The sequence below is a fragment of the Triticum urartu genome, chromosome 7A, assembly GCF_056163025.1.
Source record: "Triticum urartu cultivar PI428250 chromosome 7A, HENAU_Tu73, whole genome shotgun sequence".
NCBI classification, from domain to species: Eukaryota; Viridiplantae; Streptophyta; class Magnoliopsida; order Poales; family Poaceae; genus Triticum; species Triticum urartu.
In genome coordinates, this window is record NC_141879.1 from 396,051,111 (window position 1) to 396,078,218 (window position 27,108).

The following is a 27,108-nucleotide window of genomic DNA, read 5'->3' on the forward strand; positions in this document are numbered from 1 at the left end:
TCGTGATGAGGGCAGACTCGGGATCATGTCCTCCAAGCGCATGAACATTGCCCTCTTGACTAGGTAGCTTTGGCGGATTGCGAACGACGAGGGTGGCTTGTGGCTTCGCATCATCTAGCAGAAATACCTCCTTGGCCAGCCACTCGCCTTCTGCCAGCGGTCCGGTGGCTCCCAGTTCTGGCAATCCATCATACAACTCCCCACAGTCCTCCGCATCGGGACCTCGATTGCGGTTGGATCTAGCACCACCACTCTGTTCTGGTTCGATAGTTGGGCTGGGGACATCCCCTTTGTGGCTTGCTTTCCCGACCTGTTCACCATCGCGGTTGATCCGCAGATTTCTGTCGCGATGGCCCTTATTGACATAGGGCAACTCACGTTCCGGAGACCATTTGGACCGGCGGAGAATGCTGATTGGCAGGACTTGCTCGACTGCATCACTCTGCATGAGCCTGACCTTGATATGGGAGATGACCGCACCAGGTGGCGACTAGAGCCATCTGTGCAATTCTCCATGAAATCTCTCTACCAGGCTATAGCCCCTTCGCCGGGCCCTGAGGCTCTCACCACCATCTGGGAGATCCGGCTCCCCTTGAAGATTAGGATCTTTTTGTGGCAATGGATTCGCGGCCGCCTCCCGTCTGGCATGGAGGTCCTGAAACGCAACGGCCCTGTTGATGGGCGTTGCCCGCTCTGCGGGCCTGAAGAGAATTCGAACCATATCTTCTTCACCTGCGTGTCCGTGCACTTCCTCTGGAGCTGTTTCCGTGAAATAGTGGGTGGAAGCTGGGACCACAACAACTTCCCCGCTCTCTTCGCCGAACTCCAGGCGTTACCATCCTCATCTCACCACATTAGGTGGTTGACTATTAGTGTGCTAGCCTGGATGCTGTGGACTGTTAGGAATAAGCTTGTGATTCAGCGTTTCCTCTTCGTCGCGCTACTGACGCTTTGTTCAAATGGTCTGGTTACTTGCAGCTTTGGCGGCCGCTTAGCCGCCCTAGGGAGAGAGACGCCATCACCTCCATCATCATCCAGCTTCACACGATGGCTCTTCGGATGGCTCGACCGCCTCCCCCTCCACCACCGGAGCCAGATTAGATCTTCTCTACCTCGCCACCGCCGCTTATGTGTTGTGCGTGCTTGCGTCTGTGTTGGGCTTGTTGTGTTGTGCCCACAGCTGAACCCGTGTAGTGTTTGTGTGCTTGTGTGTTGGACCTTGACTACGGTGGCGTTGTGTGTGTGTGTGTGTTGCTCGGTTGGTACCATGTTGACTTTGTGCTCAGTGGTTGCTTTATGTATAAAGCGGGGCCAAAGCCTTTTTTAGTAAGGGTGAGTGTTATGATGATTGCTATGATCCCATTGATTTGTTTGAAATATCCCTTTTTGATGAAATTGATGCTTGCTATGCTTGTGGCCATGATGCCAATATGAATGATGCTTATGGAGATGAACTTGCTATAGGTCCTTATGTTATGAAAGAAATTGTTTCTATTGCACCCACACATGATAGTCGTATTATCTTTTTGAATTCCCCCAACTACACTATATCGGAGAAGTTTGCTCTTATTAAGGATGATATTGATGGGTTGCGTTTTACCACTACACATGATGATTTTTTGATGAATATAATATGCATGTGCTTGTTGGTCCTACTTGCAATTATTATTAGAGAGGAACCACATCTCCGCCTCTCTATGTTTCCAATACGATAAAATTGAAGAAACTATTTATGCTATGCATTGGCCTTTACTTGATGTGCATGAATTGTTCTTTTATGACATGATGATGCATATGAAGAGAGTTAGACTTTGTTTTTGCATGATATAAGTTTCTTTGTGCTCAATAATAAATTACAAATCATTGCTAATTAAAATTGGCTTTGATATACCTTGGGATCCGGGTGGATCCATTGCTTGAGCACTTTATGCCTAACTTAGCGGCTTTAAAGAAAGCATTGCCCGGGAGACAATCCAGAAGTTTTAGAGAGTCATTATATTCTATTGAGTGCTTTTATAAAGTTTAAAAACAAAAAAATATAGAGGGAAATCTAAAACTTTTTCAAAAAGAAAAGTAGACGTAAAAAAGGCGAGCACTGTTGAAGTGGGGGAGCTCCTTGAAGTTTATTCATGCCCATGAAAACTTTGCAAATCTTAGATTACAGAAACTTTTCAACAAAAATAATTACCACCTTGTACAAATCCATTGTATTATAAAAATAATGTGCCAAGATTTGCCTTTAGGATGATTAGGTTGCTTGTTTGGTATGTGCAGTGCAAAAATAGAAACTCTGTCTGTGGTGCGTGAATTTACATTTTTTACTGGAATGTCAAAAGTTTCTGAAAATTTTACACAGTAGTGCTATGCAAATTTTTTATTTTGTCCTATTTTTCACAATTTTTGGAGCTACATAAGTATGGCCAATGTTCAGATTTCTACAGATTGTTCTGTTTTTGATGCATCGTTTTACGTGTTTTGATGAATCTATGGATTGTATCGGTGATATAAGCCATGGTGAAGTTAGAGTACAATATTTATAATGCAAAAGTAGACATGGATGGGTTTGCAACAATATTTAAAGTAGCGATTTGCTTTATTATACTAACAGATCTCACGAGGGTTTTGTTAAGTTTTGTGTGATTGAAGTTTTCAAGTTTTGGGTGAGATCACGATGGATGAAGGAATAAGGAGTGGCAAGATCCTAAGCTTGGGGATGCCCGAGGCACCCCAAGGTAATATTTAAGGACTCCCAAGCAACTAAGCTTGGGGATGCCCCGAAAGGCATCCCCTCTTTCTTCTAACGACTATCAGTAATTTTACTTGGAACTATATTTTTATTCGTCACATGATATGCGCAAATTCTTGGAGTGCCTTTTGTTTTTATATCTCCTTTTATTTTATGCACCATGCTGGTATGAGATGGTCCTTGGTTGAATAGTTACTTTGGAATCAACAATATAAGATCTGAATTTATCACAAGCAAACACAACTGCTAAAATTCTTTTTCAGTAGTAGCATAATTCCGTTGAGCACTGTCTAGAGTTTTACTAGCATAATGGATAACATTTAACTTCTTATCAACTCTCTGTACTAGAACAACACCAACAACATAATCACTAGCATCACATATAATTTCAAAAAGCAAGTCTTAGGCATGCAAGTCTTAGGTGCTAATTAAGTCGTTTTATTATCTTAGCACAACGTTTGCGCCTGACTTCGTACAAAGGGTTACATGCACATCGGCAAGGCTTGTACGAAAGGTGGTCGCCGGGGCTAAGCCCGACAGTTGCGCCTTACGGGTAGAATTTATGAAGATGCTTAATATTCCATTAGTTTTGCATTTTGATGCCATCTTCGGTCTCTAGACAGACCGCGTCAGGTCTGGTGACTTGTACTACCCGGTAAGGGCCTTCCCACTTCGGCGTCAACTTGTTGGAACCCTTGGCGGACTGAACGCGCCTAAGGACAAGGTTGCCTTCCCCAAGGCTCCCGGCATGAATCCTATGGCTATGATAGCAGCGCAAGGCTTGCTGGTAGCGTGCAGCACACACAGCAACCCAGAGATGATCTTCCTCGAGGAGCACGCCATCATCCGTAGCTGCTCTTGCTCTACTTCGTTGTAGGAAAGTACTCGAGGTGACCTGTCTATGAGTTCCGTGGGTGATGAGGACGTCAATACCATTGTTACACCCACAGCCCCTGCTGTTATACATACTGGACCAATTACTAGAGCTTGCGCACGCCAATTGAGTTATCAGGTACTTTCGTTTCTTGGTAATGATTCGAATGTTCATGAGAATATGATGCTGCCTAAATTGGATACATTTGTTTTGCTTACAAATGAAGGGCCTAGCTTGGACAAGAAAGATGAACCTTGGAGCAAGTTCAAGCATGGAGATGATGGCATGCGCAAGGGGAGCAAGAACGGAGTTACAAGTGATGATTCCAGGACTTTGAAGCCACCATAATGAGTGCATGAAGCCTTGGACGAAATATACACGATGCCACTTCATAAGTTTCGTCCAGAGGCTATTCTAGGTGCTGCGTCACCTTATTATTGGGCCAGGCCCATGTATTTTCAAAGTACTTAAGTATAGACTGTTTTTAGAGTCCGTATGTGTGGGGAAACAAGAGTTAGGGTTGGTTTCAGACCCCTCCACCAAGGGCCACGAAATTCCCCTTCTCTCCTCCATATATACAGCCCTTAGGGCATCGTTTAGACTTTGGGTTTTGTTTAGATTAAAAGTTCGCCATAGCTGCAACTTCGCGTACTTCGTTTGTGTCCAACGACCAGACCAAGACGTCACAGAACCCCACCTTGATCAATAAAGCTATCATCTTATATTCGCAATATCCAGATTGCAATCTCAGTTTCTTGCTTGTTCTTCATTTGCTCGCAGGAAACGGGCCCTCGTGGTCAGGTTGATCGTGCTCCGGCGTGGTCAATAACCCCTCGGAGTTGGTTTAGCGATTGCTAAGGCGCGGCGTCCTCGCACGTTCTTAGTCGGATCGTCAAAAGTCGACTTCCTCTAAAACGATAGCCACCATCTCATCGAAAGACGGGACACCTTTGCCTCTATCAAGTGGTATCCGATTTTCAGGTTGCTCGGTGAGATTTTCCAGTTTTTCATAGTTTAGATCGAGTCTGTTCTTCATACCTATAGTCCACGAAAAAGCCAACAAAAAAATTAGGGTTAGTTCATCATATCCGAACCAATCTGAGCCTTTGCATAGTCTTTTTAGAGTTTTGCTTTGTTGAATTTGCAGTTGCATCATCGTGTCGAGTTGCTGGTCTTAGCGTCTAGTCCCTTAGAGTTTCGAGTTCTATTCATAGGTTGTCACGCCGCCGCCGCACCATCGTCATCATCATTGCCATATACCACCACCCCACCATATACATCGCCGCTGCCATATACAACCACCAATCCGAGTCCACATATACCATCGCCATATAGAACCACCAGTCCGAGTTCCACCAGATTCATCGCCGCCACCAGTCCGAGTTCCACCAGATTCATCTCCGCTACCAGTCCTAGTCCGAGTCTAGTATTTGTTGCTTTGTTTTCGAGTTCCAGATCACGCGATACTTCGAGTCGTGACAGAGTAGGACTCCTGAGATTCCGTGCTACCCGCAGAAGAAAAATAGTTCCAAACTAAAAAAAACTAAGTCTAGAAAATTCTGGCTAGGCAATTTTTAGACCATTTGTAGACTTCTTCGAAAAAAATTTGTTGCGGAGCAAAAAAAAGAGGAAAAAAGTGCAAAAAAAGATAAAAAAAATCAAAGCGTGCTCCTGCCTTGTTTACGTGCAGCGCCGTGATTTTGTTAGTGTTCTAGGCTCGCGTCTCTAGCACGGTCTAGCCTAGGACCAGCACAGTACCATCGTTGAGCGTTTATTCAACTTTGCATCTCTGAATTGATTATTGCTGGCCCTTTTTGCTACCATATTATAAGCCTTCCCAGCTCCACATACATCTACGTCGTGCATTTGACTCTCCCTGGTAATCGCTCTATCCAAGTTTTGAGAGTTTTGACTACGACGGTTGCTGATCACCGCCTGCTGCTGGGTAAGAACTGGTAAGAATTTGAGATTTGCTTGACGGATTTGTGACATCCACCACCACCTCTTGTTAGTAGTCTGTAGGATCATATTCTTGTGTGTTTCTATTGCTGCTAACCATGGCAGGATCACAAGCCGATGAGACTGACTGGGAGAACATGACGAATAAGGAGTTGCATGATAAATTTCAGCAAACGATGAGTGGACAGGTGCAAGATGTGCTAAACAGATTTGAAGAGGCCATGGAGAAGATAGATGGCATGGAGAATACGTTCGAAACAAAGCTCGATAACAAGTTTAATGAATTGCTCACGCGTCTTCCACCACCACCACCGGCTGCCCCTAACACACCTCAACAACAACAATGTCGCTTTCCAAATCAAGTGGGACGAGCACAGCGCGTTCCCATTCACCCTGGGCAAAATTCTGGTGTCGCTGTTGATGCTTCTGCTGCTCCTGCTGCTACTGCAGAGGTGGAGGACCATTATGAGGATGAGGTTGACCAAAATCAAAACTACGTGCAACCACCAGCACCACCACCACCAGGTCGTCCTCATGCATATCATCGCAACGGTAGGGCTGCACCACCACCCGAGGTACATGACCATCTTCCTAAACTAAAATTGAATATTCCACCATTTGAGGGTAGATATGTTCCTGATATATATCTTACTTGGGAGTTAGAAACTGAACAACGATTTACATGTTTACAATATCCTGAGGAGAGACGTGTTCCTGTTGCTGTCTGTGCTTTCACTAGCTTTGCATGTGTTTGGTGGTCCGAACATTGTAGATTATATCCTATTCCAACTACTTGGGCTGCTTTGAAAACTGCTATGCGTACTCGTTGGGTTCCACCATATTATCAACGTGAATTACTTCAAAAATTGCAGCGTTTAAGACAAGGAAAAAAATTCTATAGAAGAATATTACCAGGAATTACAAACTGGCATGATTAGATGTGGTATTGTTGAGGAGAATGAAGCTATGCTTGCACATTTTATGGGTGGATTAAATAGATAGATTCAGACCATTCTAGAGTATAAGGAGTATACTAATATCACTCGTTTATTCCATCTTGCTTGTAAAGCTGAACGTGAAGTGCAGGATCGACAGGCATTGGTGCGAACTAACTTTTCTGTAGGTCGATCTTCATCATGGACACCACATGCATCCTCTACTTCCACTCCACCAGCACCTCCATCAGGTGCCACCTCCAACCGTGATACAAGAAAGCAGGCATAACCACCACTATCTGCCTATAGCACACCTGCCGGACCGACGCAGAGCTCTTCTTCTTCCATGGCATCAACAGGGCACACCAGTGATATTATTTGTCGTCGCTGTAAGGGAAGAGGACATTTTGTGAGAGAATGCCAATCTCAGCATGTGATGATTGCTGCTGAGGATGGTGGGTATGAGTCCGCTAGTGACTACGATGAGGAGATTTTGGCTCTTATTACACATGAAGAACACGGTGGAGAGGATTCTGATCATGAGACGCAATACATGGCTGCTGAAGATGCTGACAGGTATGAATGTTTAGTTGCTCAACATGTTTTGATTGTGCAGGTTATACAAGCTGAGCAAAATCAGAGGCATAATCTGTTCCATACAAAGGGAGTTGTGAAGGAACGTTCTGTTCGCGTCATCATAGATGGAGGGAGCTGCAATAACTTGGCTAGCATGGAGATGGTGGAGAAGCTATCTCTCACCACAAGACCACATCCACATCCTTACTACATCCAATGGTTCAATAACAGCGGCAAGGTTAAGGTAACACGTACTGTTCGTGTGCATTTTAGTATCTCTACATATGCTGATTATGTTGATTGTGATGTGGTACCTATGCAACCATGTTCCCTATTACTTGGTAGACCATGGCAATTTGATAAAAATTCTGTACACCATGGTAGAAACAATCAGTATACTCTTGTTCATAAGGATAAAAATATTACTTTGCTTCCTATGACTCCTGATTCCATTTTGAAAGATGATATTAATAGAGCTAATAAAGCAAAAAGGAGAAAAATAAAAGTGAAAATCAGATTGTGGCAAAAGAATTTGAGCAAAAAATGCAGCCTAATAATAAACCATCTAGTGTTGCTTCTAAAATTAAATTGAAAAGTGCATGTTTACTTGCCACCAAATCTGATATTGATAATTTAGATTTTAGAAAATCTGTTTGCTATGCTTTTGTGTGCAAAGAGGCATTATTTTCATTCGAGGACGTGCCTTCCTCTTTGCCTCCTGCTGTCACTAACATTTTGCAAGAGTTCGTTGACGTCTTTCCACAAGACGTGCCATCGGGATTACCACCTATTCGAGGGATTGAGCATCAAATTGACTTAATTCCCGGTGCATCATTACCCAATCGTGCACCATACCGTACCAATCCAGAGGAGACGAAGAGATTATGCGTCAAGTACAAGAATGAAGGAAATATGCCCTAGAGGCAATAATAATGTTATTATTTTATTTCCTTATATCATGATAAATGTTTATTATTCATGCTAGAATTGTATTATCCGGAAACATAATACTTGTGTGAATACATAGACAAACTAAACGTCACTAGTATGCCTCTACTTGAATAGCTCGTTAATCAAAGATGGTTATGTTTCCTAACCATAGACATGTGTTGTCATTTGATTAACGGGATCACATTATTTGGAGAATGATGTGATTGACATGACCCATTCCATTAGCTTAGCACCCGATCGTTTAGTATGTTGCTATTGCTTTCTTCATGACTTATACATGTTCCTGTAACTATGAGATTATGCAACTCCCGTTTGCCGGAGGAACACTTTGTGTGCTACCAAACGTCACAACGTAACTGGGTGATTATAAAGGAGCTCTACAGGTGTCTCCAAAGGTAAATGTTGGGTTGGCGTATTTCGAGATTAGGATTTGTCACTACGATTGCCGGAGAGGTATCTCTGGGCCCTCTCGGTAATGCACATCACATAAGCCTTGCAAGAATTGCAACTAATGAGTTAGTTGCGAGATGATGTATTACGAAACGAGTAAAGAGACTTGCCGGTAACGAGATTGAACTAGGTATTGAGATACCGACGATCGAATCTCGGGCAAGTAACATACCGATGACAAAGGGAACAACATATGTTGTTATGCGGTCTGACCGATAAAGATCTTCGTAGAATATGTGGGAGCCAATATGAGCATCCAGGTTCCGCTATTAGTTATTGACCGGAGACATGTCTCAGTCATGTCTACATTGTTCTTTTTTTTGAGGAACTGAGACAGTGGGGGAGGCCCCCACTGTCATATATTAATTATCACAACACATTTACATAGTGTGTTACATCATGTACATGGCACCCATCCCACTTTGTGGTGATGGGGTAAAGAGTAAAAGGGGGTGTGCTAATCAGAGGGCAATGAATCTAGAAGTAAGAAGATAAAGTCTTTCTTAATATCTTTAACCCTATACTGTAAAAGGCCAAAATCTTCCTTGAATCTGTTTAGCCAGGATTTGTATGTAGGTTGGATATTTCTGAACAGCTTGTTATTCCTCTCTTTCCATATACTCCAGGAAGCTTGTAGTATAATTTCCATGAATAGAGGTCGATTCCAGCTAATTTTTGCTTGTTCCATCCAGGACAATCCGTTGGCTTGTGGTCCAGGGTCCAAACCAAAAGTGGCCCAGCAGCTTCTACTGAATGGGCATGTGAGGATCATATGATCAATATCTTCTTCTTTTTGTCCACAGAGTAGGCAGTTAAGGTTAGTACCAATATTGTAGTGTCTTCTTTTCAGCATGTTTCTTGTGTTTAATCTATCCGAAAGTACCAGCCAGCCAAAAACTTTGATTTTGGTCATGACTTTTGATTTCCATAACCACTGGTACGATTTGTGGGCCCTCATGTCTCTGAAGTAGAAGCTATAATATTTTTTCACAGAGAATTCTCTACTCCCCCAAGTGTAAGACCATACATCTTTTGCGTTTTGACTGTTGTCAAAAGTTATTTGTGCCATAAGGCCTTGCATATCTTGTACCTCCTCTAGGGCTTGGCTGGAGAGTGGCAGATAGAACTGTTCCTCTAGGGACTTGACGGTCAGGAAGTCTTTGACCGAACAATCTTCATTTCTTGCATATGAAAATGCCCTGGGATGTGTGTCTGTGAGAATTTCATCCAGCCAAAGGTCTTTCCAGAATAGCACATTATCTCCAACAAGCATCTGAACCCTTGAGATCCCTCTAAAGATAGGAGTTAGTTTAAGAATGTCTTTCCACCAAAATGATCCACATGGGTCAGAGGCATGTGGAATTTTGTCAGTGTAATAAGTGGACCAGATCAATTCAACCCAAGGGAGATCATATCTATTGTAGAATTTGTGTAAGTACTTTAATAGCAACGCATCACTTTGTATCCAGAGGTTTATTATCCCAAGCCCTCTGCATTTTTTTGGTCTGCATACTCTGTCCCATGCAGCTAAGGAATTACATTTTTCACCATGCAGCAAAGAAATTGTCTGCCCGGCACTCCGTTAAGAAGAACTGAAGATTTCCCCGTGGAAAATATTGTTTGAATCCATTGGATCCATTTATCATTGAAACCCATGTGCTTCATTATGTCTAGCATTGCATCATGCTCAATGGTGTCGAAAGCTTTTGCAAAATCCAATTTAAGGAGGACAATTTTGTTCTTAGACGTTTGGCATTGATGTATATATTCGAACGCCCATGCAAGGCAATCTTGAATTGCTCTGCCCTTGATGAAACCATATTGGTTTCTATGTATGATCTTTAGAATGAGTTTTTGGAGTCGGTTGGCAAGCAGTTTAGTGACGACCTTTAGGCAACAATTGAGGAGTGTGATGGGTCTGAAATCATTGACTGTGGCCGGAGAGGAGATTTTAGGTATTAAGGTTATGTACCCATCGTTGATGCTCTCAAGGTTTAAAGTCCCTTCATGGAACTGGTCGCACAATTTATAGAAATCCTCCTTGATAATGTGCCAGCAAGATTTAAGAAAAAGTCCAGTAAAACCATTCGGCCCTGGTGCTCTATCCGCAGGCAATTCCTTAATGACAGCATCAATTTCTTCTTTAGTGAATGGTACTGTCAGCTGATCCAGGTCATTACGCTTTTTGATAATATTGGCTAGATCAAATTTCATTTGGAATTCTCTTGAAGTGCCCAATCTCTCTTTAAAGCTTTGGTAAATTAGTGCTCGAACCCGTAAGGTCCGCACGCTTAAGGTTTCGATGACAGTTATATTATGAGTTTATGAGTTTTGATGTACCAAAGTTAGTTCGGAGTCTCGGATGTGATCACGGACATGACGAGGAGTCTCGAAATGGTCGAGACATAAAGATTGATATATTGGACGGCTATATTCGGACACCGGAAGTGTTCCGGATGATTTCGGAGAAAATCGGAGTGCCGGAGGGTTACCGGAACCCCCCAGGAGAAGTAATGGGCCTCATGGGCCCTAGTGGAGAGAGAGAGGGGCAGCCAGGGTGGGCCGCGCGCCCCCTCCCCCTCTGGTCTGAATTGGACTAGGAGAGGGGGGGCGGCGCCCCCCTTTCCTTCTCCCTCCCCCCTTCCTTTCCCCCTCCTAGTAGGAGTAGGAAAGAGGGGAGTCCTACTCCTACTAGGAGGATGACTCCTCCTCCTTGGCGCGCCCTAGGGCCGGCCGGCCTCCTCCCCTTGCTCCTTTATATATGGGGGCAGGGGGCACCCCTAGACACACAAGTTGATCCACGTGATCGTTTTCTTAGCCGTGTGCGGTGCCCCCTTCCACCATACTGCTCGCTAATATTGTTGCGGTGCTTAGGCGAAGCCCTGCGACGGTAGAGCATCAAGATTGTCACCACGCCGTCGTGCTGACGGAACTCTTCCCCGACACTTTGCTGGATCGGAGTCCGGGGATCGTCATCGAGCTGAACGTGTGCTAAAACTCGAAGGTGCCGTAGTTTTGGTGCTTGATCGGTCGGGCTGTGAAGACGTACGAATACATCAACCGCGTTGTCATAACGCTTCCGCTGTCGGTCTACGAGGGTACGTAGATCACACTCTCCCCTATCGTTGCTATGCATCACCATGATCTTGAGTGTGCGTAGGAATTTTTTTGAAATTACTACGTTCCCCAACAAAGAACTGCTCGACAAAGGTTATATACGTGAATCCCTTAGTCCTTGTGCTGTTCCTATCATTTGAGTGCCGAAAAAGGATGGTACGTCGCGTATGTGCGTTGATTGTAGAGGCATCAATAATATTACTATTCGTTATCGTCATCCTATTCCTAGGCTAGATGATATGCTTGATGAATTGAGTGGCTCTACAATATTCCCCAAAGTTGATTTGCGTAGTGGATACCATCAAATTCGTATGAAATTGGGAGATGAATGGAAAACATCATTTAAAACTAAGTTTGGATTATATGAGTGGTTAGTCATGCTTTTTGGGTTAACTAATGCACCTAGTACTTTCATGAGGTTAATGAATGAAGTTTTACGTGCTTTCATTGGACGATTTGTGGTAGTTTACTTTGATGACATATTGATTTATAGCAAATCTTTGGAGGAACATTTGGAACATTTATGTGCTGTTTTTATTGCTCTACGTGATGCACGTTTGTTTGGTAACCTTGGAAAGTGCACCTTTTGCACCGACCGAGTATCTTTTCTTGGCTATGTTGTTACTCCACAGGGAATTGAAGTCGATAAAGCCAAGATTGAAGCTATTGAGAGTTGGCCGCAGCCCAAAACGGTCACACAAGTGAGGAGTTTCCTTGGCCTTGCTGGTTTCTATAGGCGTTTTGTGAGATATTTCAGCACCATTGCTGCACCTCTCAACGAGCTTACAAAGAAGGATGTGCCTTTTGTTTGGGGTACCGCACAGGAAGAAGCCTTCACGATATTGAAAGATAAGTTGACACATGCTCCTTTACTCCAACTTCCTGATTTTAATTAGACTTTTGAGCTTGAATGTGATGCTAGTGGAATTGGACTAGGAGGTGTGTTATTACAAGATGGCAAACCTGTTGCATACTTTTCTGAAAAATTGATTGGGCCTAGTCTGAACTATTCTACTTATGATAAAGAATTATATGGTCTTGTTCGGACTTTAGAAACATGGCAACATTATTTATGGCCAAAGGAATTTGTTATACATTCTGATCATGAATCTTTGAAACACACTAAGTCAAGCAAAACTGAACCGTAGACATGCTAAATGGTTTGAATTCATTGAGACTTTCCCTTATTTCATTAAACACAAGAAGGGTAAATAAAATGTTATTGCTGATGCATTGTCTCATCGTTATACTATGCTTTCACAACTTGGCTTTAAAATATTTGGTTTGGAGACCATCAAAGATCAATATGTGCATGATGCTGAATTTAAAGATGTATTGCAGAATTGTAAGGAAGGGAGAACTTGGAACAAGTTCGTTCTTAACGATGGATTTGTGTTTCGTGCTAACAAGCTATGCATTCCAGCTAGCTTCGTTCGTCTTTTGTTGTTGTAGGAGGCGCATGGAGGAGGACTAATGGGACACTTTGGCGTGAAGAAGACAAAGGACATACTTGCTACACATTTCTTTTGGCCAAAGATGAGACGGGATGTTGAGCGTTTTGTTGCTCGCTGCACTACATGTCAAAAAGCAAAGTCATGACTCAATCTTCATGGTTTATATATGCCTTTGCCTGTACCTAGTGTTCCTTGGGAGGATATATCTATGGACTTTGTTTTAGGTTTACCTCAAACAAAGAAGGGGAGGGATAGCATATTTGTTGTCGTGGATAGGTTCTCGAAAATGGCACACTTTATACCATGTCATAAAAGCGATGATGCTGTTAATGTTGCTGATTTGTTCTTTCGTGAAATTATTCGCTTGCATGGTGTGCCAAATACTATTGTTTCAGATCGTGATACTAAATTTCTTAGCCACTTTTGGAGATGTTTATGGGCTAAGTTGGGGACTAAACTGCTTTTTAGTACTACTTGTCACCCCCAAACTGATAGACAAACTGAAGTAGTCAATAGAACATTGTCTACTATGCTTAGGGCTGTTTTGAAGAATAATAAGAAAATGTGGGAAGAATGCTTGCCTCATATTGAATTTGCTTATAATCATTCATTGCATTCTACTACTAAGACGTGCCCTTTTGAAATTGTGTATGGTTTCCTACCTCGTGCACCTATTGATTTTTTGCCTCTTCCATCTTCGGAGAAAATTATTTTTGATGTTAAAGAATGTGCTGAATTGATTTTAAAAATGCATGAGTTAACTAAGGAAAACATTGAGCGTATGAATGCTAAATATAAACTTGCTGGAGATAAGGGTAGAATACATGTTGTGCTTGCACCTGGAGATCTTGTTTGGTTACATTTGCGTAAGGATAGATTTCCTAATTTGCGCAAATCAAAGCTAATGCCACGTGCTGATGGTCCTTATCAAATACATTCAGTAGTAGCATAATTCCGTTGAGCACTGTCTAGAGTTTTACTAGCATAATGGATAACATTTAACTTCTTATCAACTCTCTGTACTAGAACAACACCAACAACATAATCACTAGCATCACATATAATTTCAAAAAGCAAGTCTTAGGCATGCAAGTCTTAGGTGCTAATTAAGTCGTTTTATTATCTTAGCACAACGTTTGCGCCTGACTTCGTACAAAGGGTTACATGCACATCGGCAAGGCTTGTACGAAAGGTGGTCGCCGGGGCTAAGCCCGACAGTTGCGCCTTACGGGTAGAATTTATGAAGATGCTTAATATTCCATTAGTTTTGCATTTTGATGCCATCTTCGGTCTCTAGACAGACCGCGTCAGGTCTGGTGACTTGTACTACCCGGTAAGGGCCTTCCCACTTCGGCGTCAACTTGTTGGAACCCTTGGCGGACTGAACGCGCCTAAGGACAAGGTTGCCTTCCCCAAGGCTCCCGGCATGAATCCTATGGCTATGATAGCAGCGCAAGGCTTGCTGGTAGCGTGCAGCACACACAGCAACCCAGAGATGATCTTCCTCGAGGAGCACGCCATCATCCGTAGCTGCTCTTGCTCTACTTCGTTGTAGGAAAGTACTCGAGGTGACCTGTCTATGAGTTCCGTGGGTGATGAGGACGTCAATACCATTGTTACACCCACAGCCCCTGCTGTTATACATACTGGACCAATTACTAGAGCTTGCGCACGCCAATTGAGTTATCAGGTACTTTCGTTTCTTGGTAATGATTCGAATGTTCATGAGAATATGATGCTGCCTAAATTGGATACATTTGTTTTGCTTACAAATGAAGGGCCTAGCTTGGACAAGAAAGATGAACCTTGGAGCAAGTTCAAGCATGGAGATGATGGCATGCGCAAGGGGAGCAAGAACGGAGTTACAAGTGATGATTCCAGGACTTTGAAGCCACCATAATGAGTGCATGAAGCCTTGGACGAAATATACACGATGCCACTTCATAAGTTTCGTCCAGAGGCTATTCTAGGTACTACATCACCTTATTATTGGGCCAGGCCCATGTATTTTTGAAGTACTTAAGTATAGGCTGTTTTTAGAGTCCGTATGTGTGGGGAAACAAGAGTTAGGGTTGGTTTCGGACGCCTCCACCAAGGGCCACGAAATTCCCCCTCTCTCCTCCATATATACAGCCCTTAGGGCATCGTTTAGACTTTGGGTTTTGTTTAGATTAAAAGTTCGCCATAGCTGCAACTTCGCGTACTTCGTTTGTGTCCAACAACCAGACCAAGACGTCACAGAACCCCACCTTGATCAATAAAGCTATTATCTTATATTCGCAATATCCAGATTGCAATCTCAGTTTCTTGCTTGTTCTTCGTTTGCTCGCAGGAAACAGGCTCTCATGGTCAGGTTGATCGTGCTCCGGCGTGGTCAATAACCCCTCGGAGTTGGTTTAGCGATTGCTAAGGCGCGACGTCCTCGCACGTTCGTAGTCTGATTGTCAAAAGTCGACTTCCTCTAAAACGATAGCTACCATCTCATCAAAAGATGGGACACCTTTGCCTCTATCAGTGGGGAGCACTGCTTCCGCCCCGTGTACTAGGGAGAAGGGAGTCTGGCCGGTAGCTCGATTTGGTGTCGTCCGAAGGGACCAAAGAACCATCGGCAGCTCATCAATCCATCGCGTGCCGCATTTTTGCAACTTACTAAAAGTTCTCGTCTTGAGCCCCCGCAGTACTTCAGCATTCATCCTCTCAGCTTGCCCATTGCTCGATGGATGAGCAACAGAGGCGAAGGAGACCTTGCTTCCAAGGCTTTGGATGTACTGCATAAAGGTGCGGCTCGTGAACTGGGTGCTATTATCGATAATCGCTCTGTTGGGTACTCCAAAGCGGCACACCAATCCTTTCAAGAACTTGACAGCTGATTGTGCGGTCACCTTCTTCACTAGCTCCACCTTAGGCCACTTTGTAAACCTGTCGATTGCCACGTACAAGAATTCAAAGCCCCCGACAGCACGGGGGAAGGGGCGCAAGATATCGAGCCCCCAGACTAAGAATAGCCAGGACAAAGGGATCGTTTGGAGAGCTTGAGCTGGTTGATGAATGTTTTTGGAATGGAACTGGCAGGCTTCACACTTGGTGACTAGCTCAGTTGCATCCTAGAGGGTCGTGGGCCAATAGAAACCCTGCTGGAAGGCTTTTCCGACTAGGGCTCTCGATCCAATGTGAGAGCCACACATACCCATGTGTATCTCTACCAACAGCTTCAGCCCATCTTCCCGGCAGATGCACTTCAATTTCACCCTGATTGGCCTCTATCTGTACAGTGCGTCATCGACAAACTGGTACATATTGGACCGTCGAGCTACCTTTTCAGCTTCTTCTTGCCCTTTGGGAAGTTCTCTTGTTTGAAGGAAATGGACTATGTGTTGTGCCCAAGTTGGAGCCTATGGCTCGACAACAAGGACTAAAGGCACCTCCTCATTCGTGGGAGCGCTCTCCTCGACCGCAAGAACTTGTGGTTCTGCAGGAGGGTGCTGCTCACCGACTGAAGCGAGGTTACCCCTGGCAGCCTCTTTACTAGCAGCTCCAGGAAGCTCTGCCGGGAAATGCTTGTTGGGGTTCAACTTTCTTATTTTTCTGGTCATGTTTGATGGGGACACTGATGGTTGAGTTAGATGGAGGACAAAAGACCCTGGTTCCACAGGAAGCTTTTGTGCAACACACTTTGACAAGTGATCAGCAATGCCATTTTCCACACGTGGCACGTGCTCTGCTTGTAATCCATCAAAGTGCTCTTCCAGCTTTCTCACCTCCTCCACATATGCCTCCATCAACAGACTCTGATAATCTTTATTGACTTGCCTCACCACGAGTTGATGATCTCCGCGGATAACCAGTTTCTTGATTACCAACTCCATTGCAATTCCGAGTTCGGCAAGGAGCTCCTCATACTCAGAAGTGTTATTGGTGGCCTTCTCTCGGGGGAAGTGCATTTGAACCACATATTTGAGATGCTCTCTAGTGGGAGTGACAAGAAGCACGCCGGCTCTGGCGCCCTACAGCAAGAATGAACCATCAAAATACATGATCCACTCCCGAGGCACCTCTTTGCCGGGGAAAACTGTCTCTGGTACTTCTTCATCGAGAGTGGGCGTCCATTCTGCAATGAACTCCGCTAATGCCCTGCTGTGAATAGTTGAGGTGCTCTCATACTTTTAAGCCAAAGCTTGACAGCTCTAGTGCCCACTCAACTATTCTGCCTGTGGCTTCGGGGTTCCTCAATATGCGCTGTATTGGAAAACGGGTGACAACTGTGATCTCATGGACTTGGAAGTAGTGGCGCAGTTTCCTCGAGGCCATGACAAGGCCGAAGATCAGCTTTTGCACTTCAGATTATCTTCACCTAGCCCCCTGTAACAGGGAGCTGACAAAGTACACTCGCTGCTGCGCCACTTTCTTCCTTGACGCGGTTTTAGGATCGCCTTCGTGGCTTGCCTCGTCTCCCCCTAGTTTGTGTCGAGTCCTGCCGCGGGTGCTTCGGCTCCATCTCCGGAGGAAATAGTTGCTGCGGCTGCTTCTTCATCCACTTCTCGTCATGCCACCAGTGCTGCACTAACCATTTGATTTGTTGCAGCTAAGTATAGCAACAATGGCTCTTGCGGTTTAGGCGCGACTAAGGTGGGAGTAGAGGAACCGTAAGTTTTTAGGTCTTGTAGCGCTGCTTCTGCTTCCGGGGTCCACTTCATTGGGCCAACCTTTTTCAAGATTTCGAAGAAAGGCAAGGCACGCTCAGTAGACTTGGAGATGAACCTACTTAGTGCGGCAATGCATCCAGCCAAACTCCTTACGTTCTTGACAATCTTGGGTGCTTGTATCTCCTCGATTGCCCTGATCTTCTCGGGGTTGGCCTCTATTCCCCGTTGGGACACAAAGAAACCCAGGAGCTTGCCGGATGGGACACCAAACACATATTTCTCAGGGTTTAGCTTCAAATTGATCTTGCGCAAGTTTGTAAAGGTCTCTTCCAAGTCATGAATGAGTGTTGATCTATCCTTGGTCTTGACTACTATATCATCCTTATAAGCTTCTACATTTCTATGCGGCTGGGGTTCAAAACCAATCTGTACTGCTCTCGGAAACTGGATCCGACGCTCTTTAACCCTAAGGGCATATGTACAAAGCAGTACATACCACATGGAGTTATGAACACAGTCTTATCTTGATCTTCCTTGGCCATAAATATCTGATGGTACCCAGAGTATGCATCCAAGAAGGAAAAAAGATCACATCCGGAAGTGGAATCAACAATTTGGTCAATGCGCGGCAGGGGGAAAGGGTCTTTCGGGCATGATTTATTCAAGTCAGTGAAGTCAATGCAGATCCTCCATTTCCCGTCAGCCTTGCGCACTACCACTGGATTGGCTTACCAAGTTGGATGTAGTACCCCTCTGACCAAACCAGCCGCTTCAAGTTTCTTGATTTCCTCGGCAATAAACTGCTGCCGCTCTAAAGCTTGCTTTCTGACCTTCTGCTTGACGGGCCAAGCATGAGGGTAAATAGAAAGGTGGTGCTCGATTACCTCCCTGGGAACACCAGGGATGTCAGATGGTTGCCAAGCAAACACATCAATATTCACCCGCAGGAAGGCAATGAGCGCACTTTCCTATTTTTCATCAAGGGTGGCACTGATGGTGAATGTACCGTCAACGCCATCCTGCCATGTGTGGCACCCCGACTGAGAGAAACCAAAATGCCCCGTATTCCAGCCCAGAGATCGAGGAGAAGTCTTCTATAATACGACACTGCTGAGCATAGAACAAACCAGCTTTCTATTGTTACACGGATAAGAATACAAGGTCTCCGATATTACAAGGAATAACATCGTCACGGCGACACTATGCCATCCCCAATTGCTCTATGCAAGCAGCAGAACAACTCGAAGCAGCGGAAAAACTTCTAGCAGCGGAACAACGACGATGGTGATGAACTCCACTCCGCAGGGACTCTGGCAGGAACGCTTATTTAACACCCACGATGCGGCTATATCTCCCACGTGTCGGAGCACGACTTAGAGGCATAACCTCATAGTAGGCATGTCGCAAGAGGGGTAATCTTTACACATCCCATGTACTGAATATGAAAGGGATAAAGAGTTGGCTTACAATTGCCACTTCACACAAAACATAAATATAACATTACATCATCTAGAATACAATCAAGGTCCAACTACGGAACCAGATAAAGGAAGACAACCCCAAATGTTAGATCCCCGATCTCCCCAACTAGGCTCCTTTACTGATCATCCAGAAAGGAAACATAGTAACGTCTCGAATCCTCATCGAACTCCCACTTGAGTTCGGCCGCGTCCCCTGCACTGGCATCGTCGACACCTGCATTTGGTTTTGGAAGTAATCTGTGAGTCACGGGGACTCAACAATCTCACACCCTCGCAATCAAGACTATTTAAGCTTATGGGTAGGAAAAGGTAGTGGGGTGGATCTGCAACAAGCACTAGCATGTATGGTGGCTAACTTACTCAAAAGAGAGCGAGAAGAGAAGCAAAGCACGGTCGAGAAGCTATAAAGATCAAGAAGTGATCCTGAAACTACTTACGTTCAAGCATAACACGAGACCGTGTTCTCTTCCCAGACTCCGCCGAAAAGAGACCATCACGGCTACACACGCGGTTGATTCATTTTAATTAAGTTTAGTTTCAAGTTCTCTTCAATCGGACATTAACAAATTCCCATCTGCCCATAACTGTGGGCACGACTTTCGAAAGTTCATAACCCTGCAGGGGTGTCCCAACTTATCCCATCACAAGCTCTCACGATCAACGAAGGATATTCCTTCTAGCGGGAAGACCCGATCAGTCTCGGAATCCCGGTTACAAGACGTTTCGGCAGTGGTAAAACAAGACCAGCAAAGCCGCCCGATGTGCTGACAAATCCCGATAGGAGTCACACGTATCTCGTTCTCAGGGCACACCGGATAGATCAAGCTACGAGTAAAACCAACCCTCGAGTTGCCCCGAGGTGGCCCCGCAGGCTGCCCGTTTCGGACCAACACTCAGAGGAGCTCTAGCCCGGGGGGGTTTAAAATAAAGATGACCCTTGAGTCTGCAGAACCCAAGGGAAGGCATATGGTGGTAGGTAGGCAAATGGTAAAACCAAGGTTGGGCCTTGCTGGAGGAGTTTTATTCAAAGCGAACTGTCAAGGGGTTCCCATAACACCCAACCACGTAAGGAACGCAAAATCAAGGAACATAACACCGGTATGGCGGAAACTAGGGCGGCAAGAGTGGAACAAAACACCAGGCATAAGGCCGAGCCTTCCACCCTTTACCAAGTATATAGATGCATTAAAGTAAACAAGATATAATAATGATATCCCAACAATATCCATGTTCCAATAAGGAACAAACTCCATCTTCACCTACAACTAGCAACGCTATAAGAGGGGCTAAGCAAAGTGGTAACATAGCCAAACAACGGTTTGCGGGGAAAGGCGGGTTAGAGGCTTGACATGGCAATATGGGAGGCATGATATAGCAAGTGATAGGTATCGCGGCATAGCAAAAGAGCGAGCAACTAGCAAGCAAAGATAGAAGTGATTTCGAGGGTATGGTCATCTTGCCTGCAAAGTTCTCCGAGTTGACGAAAACTTGATCCTCGTAAGTGTACTCAACGGGTTCCTCGATCACGTACTCGTCTCCCGGCTCTACCCAAAGCAAGAACACAAGAAAAGGAAACAACAATCAACCATGGTGCAATGCGCAAGCAACATGATGCAAAACATGGCATGATATGCGGGATGTGATATGCAATGCATATGCGTGCTCCAGAAGGAAAAGATTGAACCAGGCCTCAACTTGGCAAACCAAGTGTGCCACTGGAAAGATGAGTTGATTTCGGTCAAAATCGATATAAAGATCATCAGAATCGGATGCACGGTTTGCAAGTGGAAAGCAAAACAATAACGGCACAAATCTGCAATTAACAACACAATGCCATCTAGAATGCAACAAGAAACTAAGCTATTGCACTCCAACGTAGTGATACGTCTCCAACGTATCTATAATTTTTGATTGCTCCATGCTATATTATCTACTGTTTTGGACTATATTGGGCTTTATTTTCCACTTTTATATTATTTTTGGGACTAACCTATTAACCGGAGGCCCAGCCCAGAATTGTTGTTTTTGCCTATTTCAGTGTTTCAAAGAAACAGAATATCAAACGGAGTCCAAACAGAAAAATCCTTTTTGGAACGTGATTTTCTTCTCGGATAAGACCCAGGAGACTTGGACCTACTCCAAGAAGTACCGGAGGTGGTCACGAGGGTAGGGGCGCGCCCCTGCCTCATGGGCCCCTCGGTGCTCCACCGACGTAATCCTTCCTCCTATATATATACCCACGTACCCCCAAACAATCAGAACAGGAGCAAAAAACCTAATTCCACCGCCGCAACTTTCTGTATCCACGAGATCCCATCTTGGGGCCTGTTCCGGAGCTCCGCCGGAGAGGGCCGTCATCACGGAGGGCTTCTACATCATCATAGCCCCTCCGATGAAGTGTGATTAGTTTACCTCAGACCTTCGGGTCCATAGTTAGTAGCTAGATGGCTTCTTCTCTCTTTTTGGATCTCAATACAATGTTCTCCCCCTCTCTTGTGGAGATCTATTCAATGTAATCTTCTTCTTTTGCGATGTGTTTGTTGAGACCGATGAATTGTGGGTTTATGATCAAGTCTATCTATGAACAATATTTGAATCTTCTCTGAATTCTTTTATGTATGATTGGTTATCTTTGAAAGTCTCTTCGAATTATCCGTTTGGTTTGGCCAACTAGATTGGTAGTTCTTGCCATGGGAGAAGTGCTTAGCTTTGGGTTCGATCTTGCGGTGTTCTTTCCCAGTGACAGAAGGGGCAGCAAGACACGTATTGTATCGTTGCCATCGAGGATAACAAGATGGGGTTTATTTCATATTGCATGAGTTTATCTCTCTACATCATGTCATCTTGCTTAAAGCGTTACTCTGTTTTTAACATAATACTCTAGATGCATGCTGGATAGCGGTCGATGAGTGGAGTAATAGTAGTAGATGCAGAATCGTTTTGATCTACTTGTCACGGACGTGATGCCTATATACATGATCATGCCTAGATATTCTCATAACTATGCTCAATTCTGTCAATTGCTCAACAGTAATTTGTTCACCCACCGTAGAAAACTTATGCTCTCGAGAGAAGCCACTAGTGAAACCTATGGCCCCCCGGTCTATTCTCATCATATCATTCTCCATCACTTTTATATTGTTTTGCTATTTACTTTGCTTTTACTTTTTACTTTGCATCTTTATATCAAAAATACCAAAAATATTCTATCTATCAGATCTTACTCTCGTAAGTGACCGTGAAGGGCTTGACAACCCCTAATCGCGTTGGTTGCGGGTAGCTATCGCTTTTTGCAGGTACAAGGGACTTGAGCGTGGGCTCCTACTGGATTGATACCTTGGTTCTCAAAAACTGAGGGAAATACTTACGCTACTCTGCTGCATCATCCCTTCCTCTTCAGGGAAAACCAACGCAAGCTCAAGACGTAGCAAGAAGGATTTTTGGCGCCGTTGCCGGGGAGTCTATGCAAAAAGTCAACATACCAAGTACCCATCACAATCCCTATCTCTCGCATTACATTATTTGCCATTTGCTTCTCGTTTTCCTCTCCCCCACTTCACCCTTGCCGTTTTATTCGCCCTCTCTCTCTATCCTCCCTCTCTTTCTCTATTTGCCTCTTTTTGCCCGTTTCTTGTTTGCTTGTATGGTTGGAATATTTGTTTATTTATTACTAAATAGAGAAGCTAAGATCTATGGATCCTCATCCACTTGCCAATCTTTTTAAGAGATCCAATTATGATGAACCAATTCCTAGTGATTTGGATGCACTAGATTATCTTTATAAGGTTTTGCCTGAAATCCGTAAAGTGACTCACGATAGATCTTTGAATAAAAAGCATGATTGCAATGATTCTACTATAAATTCTTTTAATGTCAATTGTGCTAATTAGATGCAAAACCCTAATCTTGGGGATGCTAGTTTTTCTATGTCTACTACTTGTTGCAATGATCATGATTGGGGTGATTCTTCTTATGATCTTGAAAATTTATTTAAGCCCCATGATGAATATGAGATTGATTATAATGTTTGCAATAATATTGAAAGTGGGTTTGGAAGAATGTCAACTTTAGATCCCACATATTTAGAGAATGTTCAATCTTATGAAGTTTTTGATAAAAGTGCGTTTGGGAAGGTCATGACTTTAGTTAATGTTAATCCCATTATTTCGGAAAAGTGCCAACTTTGCATGCATGTGGATCATGTTGAGAATATTTTATGTGATAGATATATTGTTGAATTTGCTTATGATCCTACATGTAATTACTATGAGAGAGGAAAATATGGTGGTAGAAATTTTCATGTTACTAAATTACCTCTCGTTATGTTGAGATTACTATTGTTTCTTTCCTCTTCCTTGCATATGCTAGTTTTTGCTTGCCTTGATAATTTGTTTGCCTATAAGATTCCTATGCATAGGAAGTATGTTAGACTTAGATGTGTTTTTCACATGCTTTATGATGCTCCTTTTGTGCTTCAATTCTTGTCTTTCATGTGAGCATCATTAAAATTATCAATGCCTAGCTATAAGGCTTTAAAGAAAAGCGCTTGTTGGGGAGACATCCCAATATTTTTCCTTGCTGATATTTAATAAATAAATTATCTAGCCTATATTTTGGTTGTGTTTTTTGTGCTTAATTAGTGTTTGTGCCAAGTAGAACCGTTGGGAAGACTTGGGGAAAGTCTTGTTGAACTTGCTGTAAAAAACAGAAACTTTAGCGCTCACGAGAACTGCTGTCATTTTTATTTGAAGAGTGATATTTAGTTAATTCTTTTTGCAGATTATTAATAAATAAATTACTCACGTCCATCAATTTATTTTAGAATTTTTGGGGGTTCCATATCTTGCGCTAGATACAGATTACTACAGACTGTTCTGTTTTTGACAGATTCTGTTTTTCGTGTGTTGTTTGCTTATTTTGATGAATCTATGGTTAGTAAAATAGTTTATAATCCATAGAGAAGTTGGAATACAGTAGGTTTAACACCAAAATAAATAAATAATGAGTTCATTACAGTACCTTGAAGTGGTCTTTTGTTTTCTTTCTCTAACGGAGCTCACGAGATTTCTATTGAGTTTTGTGTTGTGAAGTTTTCAAGTTTTGGGTGAGTTCTTTTGATGGATTATGGAACAAGGAGTGGAAAGAGCCTAATCTTGGGGATGCCCATGGTAACCCCAAGATAATCCAAGGACACAAAAAAGTCAAAGCTTGGGGATGCCCCGGAAGGCATCCCCTCTTTCTTCCACTTCCATCGGTAATTTACTTGGAGCTATATTTTTATTCACCAACATGATATGTGTTTTGCTTGGAGCGTCTTGTATTATTTGTGTCTTTGTTTGTTAGTATGCTACAATCATCCTTGATGTACACACCTTTTGAGAAAGCCATACTTGAATTGAAATTTGATAGAATACTCTATGTGCTTCACTTAAATCTTTTGAGCTATGTAGTTTTGCTCTATGCACTTCACTTATATCTTTTGAGCGTTATAATTTTTCTCTATGTGCTTCACTTAGATCTTTTAGAGCATGGTGGTGGTTTGTTTTAAAGAAACTATTGATCTCTCATGCTTCACTTAAAATACTTTGAGAGTCTTAATAGCATGGTAATTTGCTTAATATAAATATGCTTGGTGTTCAAGATATGTGAAATTTTCTTTTGAGTGCGTTGAATACTAAGAGAAGATTGAAGCATGATAATTGTTTTGAGATATGGAGGTGATAATATTAGAGTTATGCTAGTTTAGTATTTGTGAATTTAAAGAATACTTGTGTTGAAGTTTGTGATTCCCGTAGCATGCACGTATGGTGAACCGTTATGTGATGAAGTCAGAGCATAATTTATTTATTGATTGTCTTCCTTATGAGTGGCGGTCGGGGACGAGCGATGGTCTTTTCCTACCAATCTATCCCCCTAGGAGCATGTGCGTAATACTTTGCTTTGATAACTTCTAGATTTTTGCAATAAGTATATGAGCTATTTATGACTAATGTTGAGTCCATGGATTATATGCACTTTTTCCCATCCTTCCACCATTGCTAGCCTCTCTAATACCGCGCACCTTTCGCCGGTATCATACACCCACCATATACCTTCCTCAAAACAGCCACCATACCTACCTATCATGGCATTTCCATAGCCATTCCGAGATATATTGCCATGCAACTTTCCACCTTTCCGTTTATTATGACACGCTCCATCATTGTCATATTGCTAGCATGATCATGTAGTTGACATCGTATTTGTGGCAAAGCCACCATTCATAATTCTTTCATACATGTCACTCTTGATTCATTGCATATCCCGGTACACCGCCAGAGGCATTCATACAGAGTCATATTTGTTCTAAGTATCGAGTTGTAATTGTTGAGTTGTAAGAAAAATAGAAGTGTGATGATCATCATTTTTTAGAGCATTGTCCCAAGTGAGGAAAGGATGATGGAGACTATGATTCCCCCATAAGTTGGGATGAGACTCCGGACGAAAAAAAAGAGGCCATAAAAAAAGAGAAAAGGCCCAAATAAAAAAATGAGAGAAAAAGAGAGAAGGGACAATGTTACTATCCTTTTACCACACTTGTGCTTCAAAGTAGCACCATGATCTTCATGATAGAGAGTCTCTCATTATGTCACTTTCATATACTAGTGGGAATTTTTCATTATAGAACTTGGTTTGTATATTCCAATGATGGGCTTCCTCAAATTGCCCTAGGTCTTCGTGAGCAAGCGAGTTGGATGCACACCCACTTAGTTTCTTTTAATGAGCTTTCATATACTTATAGCTCTAGTGCATTTGTTGCATGGCAATCCCTACTCACTCACATTGATATCTATTGATGGGCATCTCCATAGCCCGTTGATATGCCTAGTTGATGTGAGACTATCTTCCCCTCTTTTTGTCTTCTCCATAACCACCCCTCTATTCCACATAGTGCTATGTCCATGGCTCACGCTCATGTATTGCGTGAAGATTGAAAAAGTTTTGAAAAAGTTATAGTATGAAACAATTGCTTGGCTGGTCATCGGGGTTGTGCATGATTTAAATACTTTGTGTGGTGAAGATAGAGCATAGCCAGACTATATGATTTTGTAGGGATAACTTTCTTTGGCCATGTTATTTTGAGAAGACATAATTACTTTATTAGTATGCTTGAAGTGTTATTATTCTTTATGTCAATATGAACTTTTGTCTTGAATCTTTCTAATCTGAATATCCATACCACAATTAAGAAATTTTGCATTGAAATTATGCCAAGTAGCACTCCGCATCAAAAATTCTCTTTTTATCATTTACCTACTCGAGGACGAGCAGGAATTAAGCTTGGGGATGCCTGATACGTCTCCAACGTATCTATAATTTTTGATTGCTCCATGCTATATTATCTACTGTTTTGGACTATATTGGGCTTTATTTTCCACTTTTATATTATTTTTGGGACTAACCTATTAACTGGAGGCCCAGCCCAGAATTGTTGTTTTTGCCTATTTCAGTATTTCGAAGAAACAGAATATCAAACGGAGTCCAAACAGAAAAATCCTTTTTGGAACGTGATTTTCTTCTCGGATAAGACCCAGGAGACTTGGACCCTACTCCAAGAAGTACCGGAGGCGGTCACGAGGGTAGGGGGCGCGCCCCCCTGCCTCGTGGGCCCCTCGGTGCTCCACCGACATACTCCTTCCTCCTATATATACCCACGTACCCCCAAACGATCAGAACAGGAGCCAAAAACCTAATTCCACCACCACAACTTTCTGTATCCACGAGATCCCATCTTGGGGCCTGTTCCGGAGCTCTGCCGGAGAGGGCCGTCATCACGGAGGGCTTCTACATCATCATAGCCCCTCCGATGAAGTGTGAGTAGTTTACCTCAGACCTTCGGGTCCATAGTTAGTAGCTAGATGGCTTCTTCTCTCTTTTTGGAT

General features: G+C 43.3%; 1 protein-coding gene across 1 annotated transcript; it reads left to right on the forward strand.

Annotated features, from left to right (window-relative positions):
* The first annotated feature begins 349 nt into the window (after positions 1-349).
* LOC147959723 (uncharacterized) lies at positions 350-7,144 on the forward strand. Its single transcript, XM_087532870.1, has 2 exons — positions 350-962; positions 7,131-7,144. Exons 1-2 carry the CDS (start codon positions 350-352, stop codon positions 7,142-7,144), a joined length of 627 nt encoding a protein of 208 aa, XP_087388996.1.
* Positions 7,145-27,108: the final 19,964 nt, after the last annotated feature.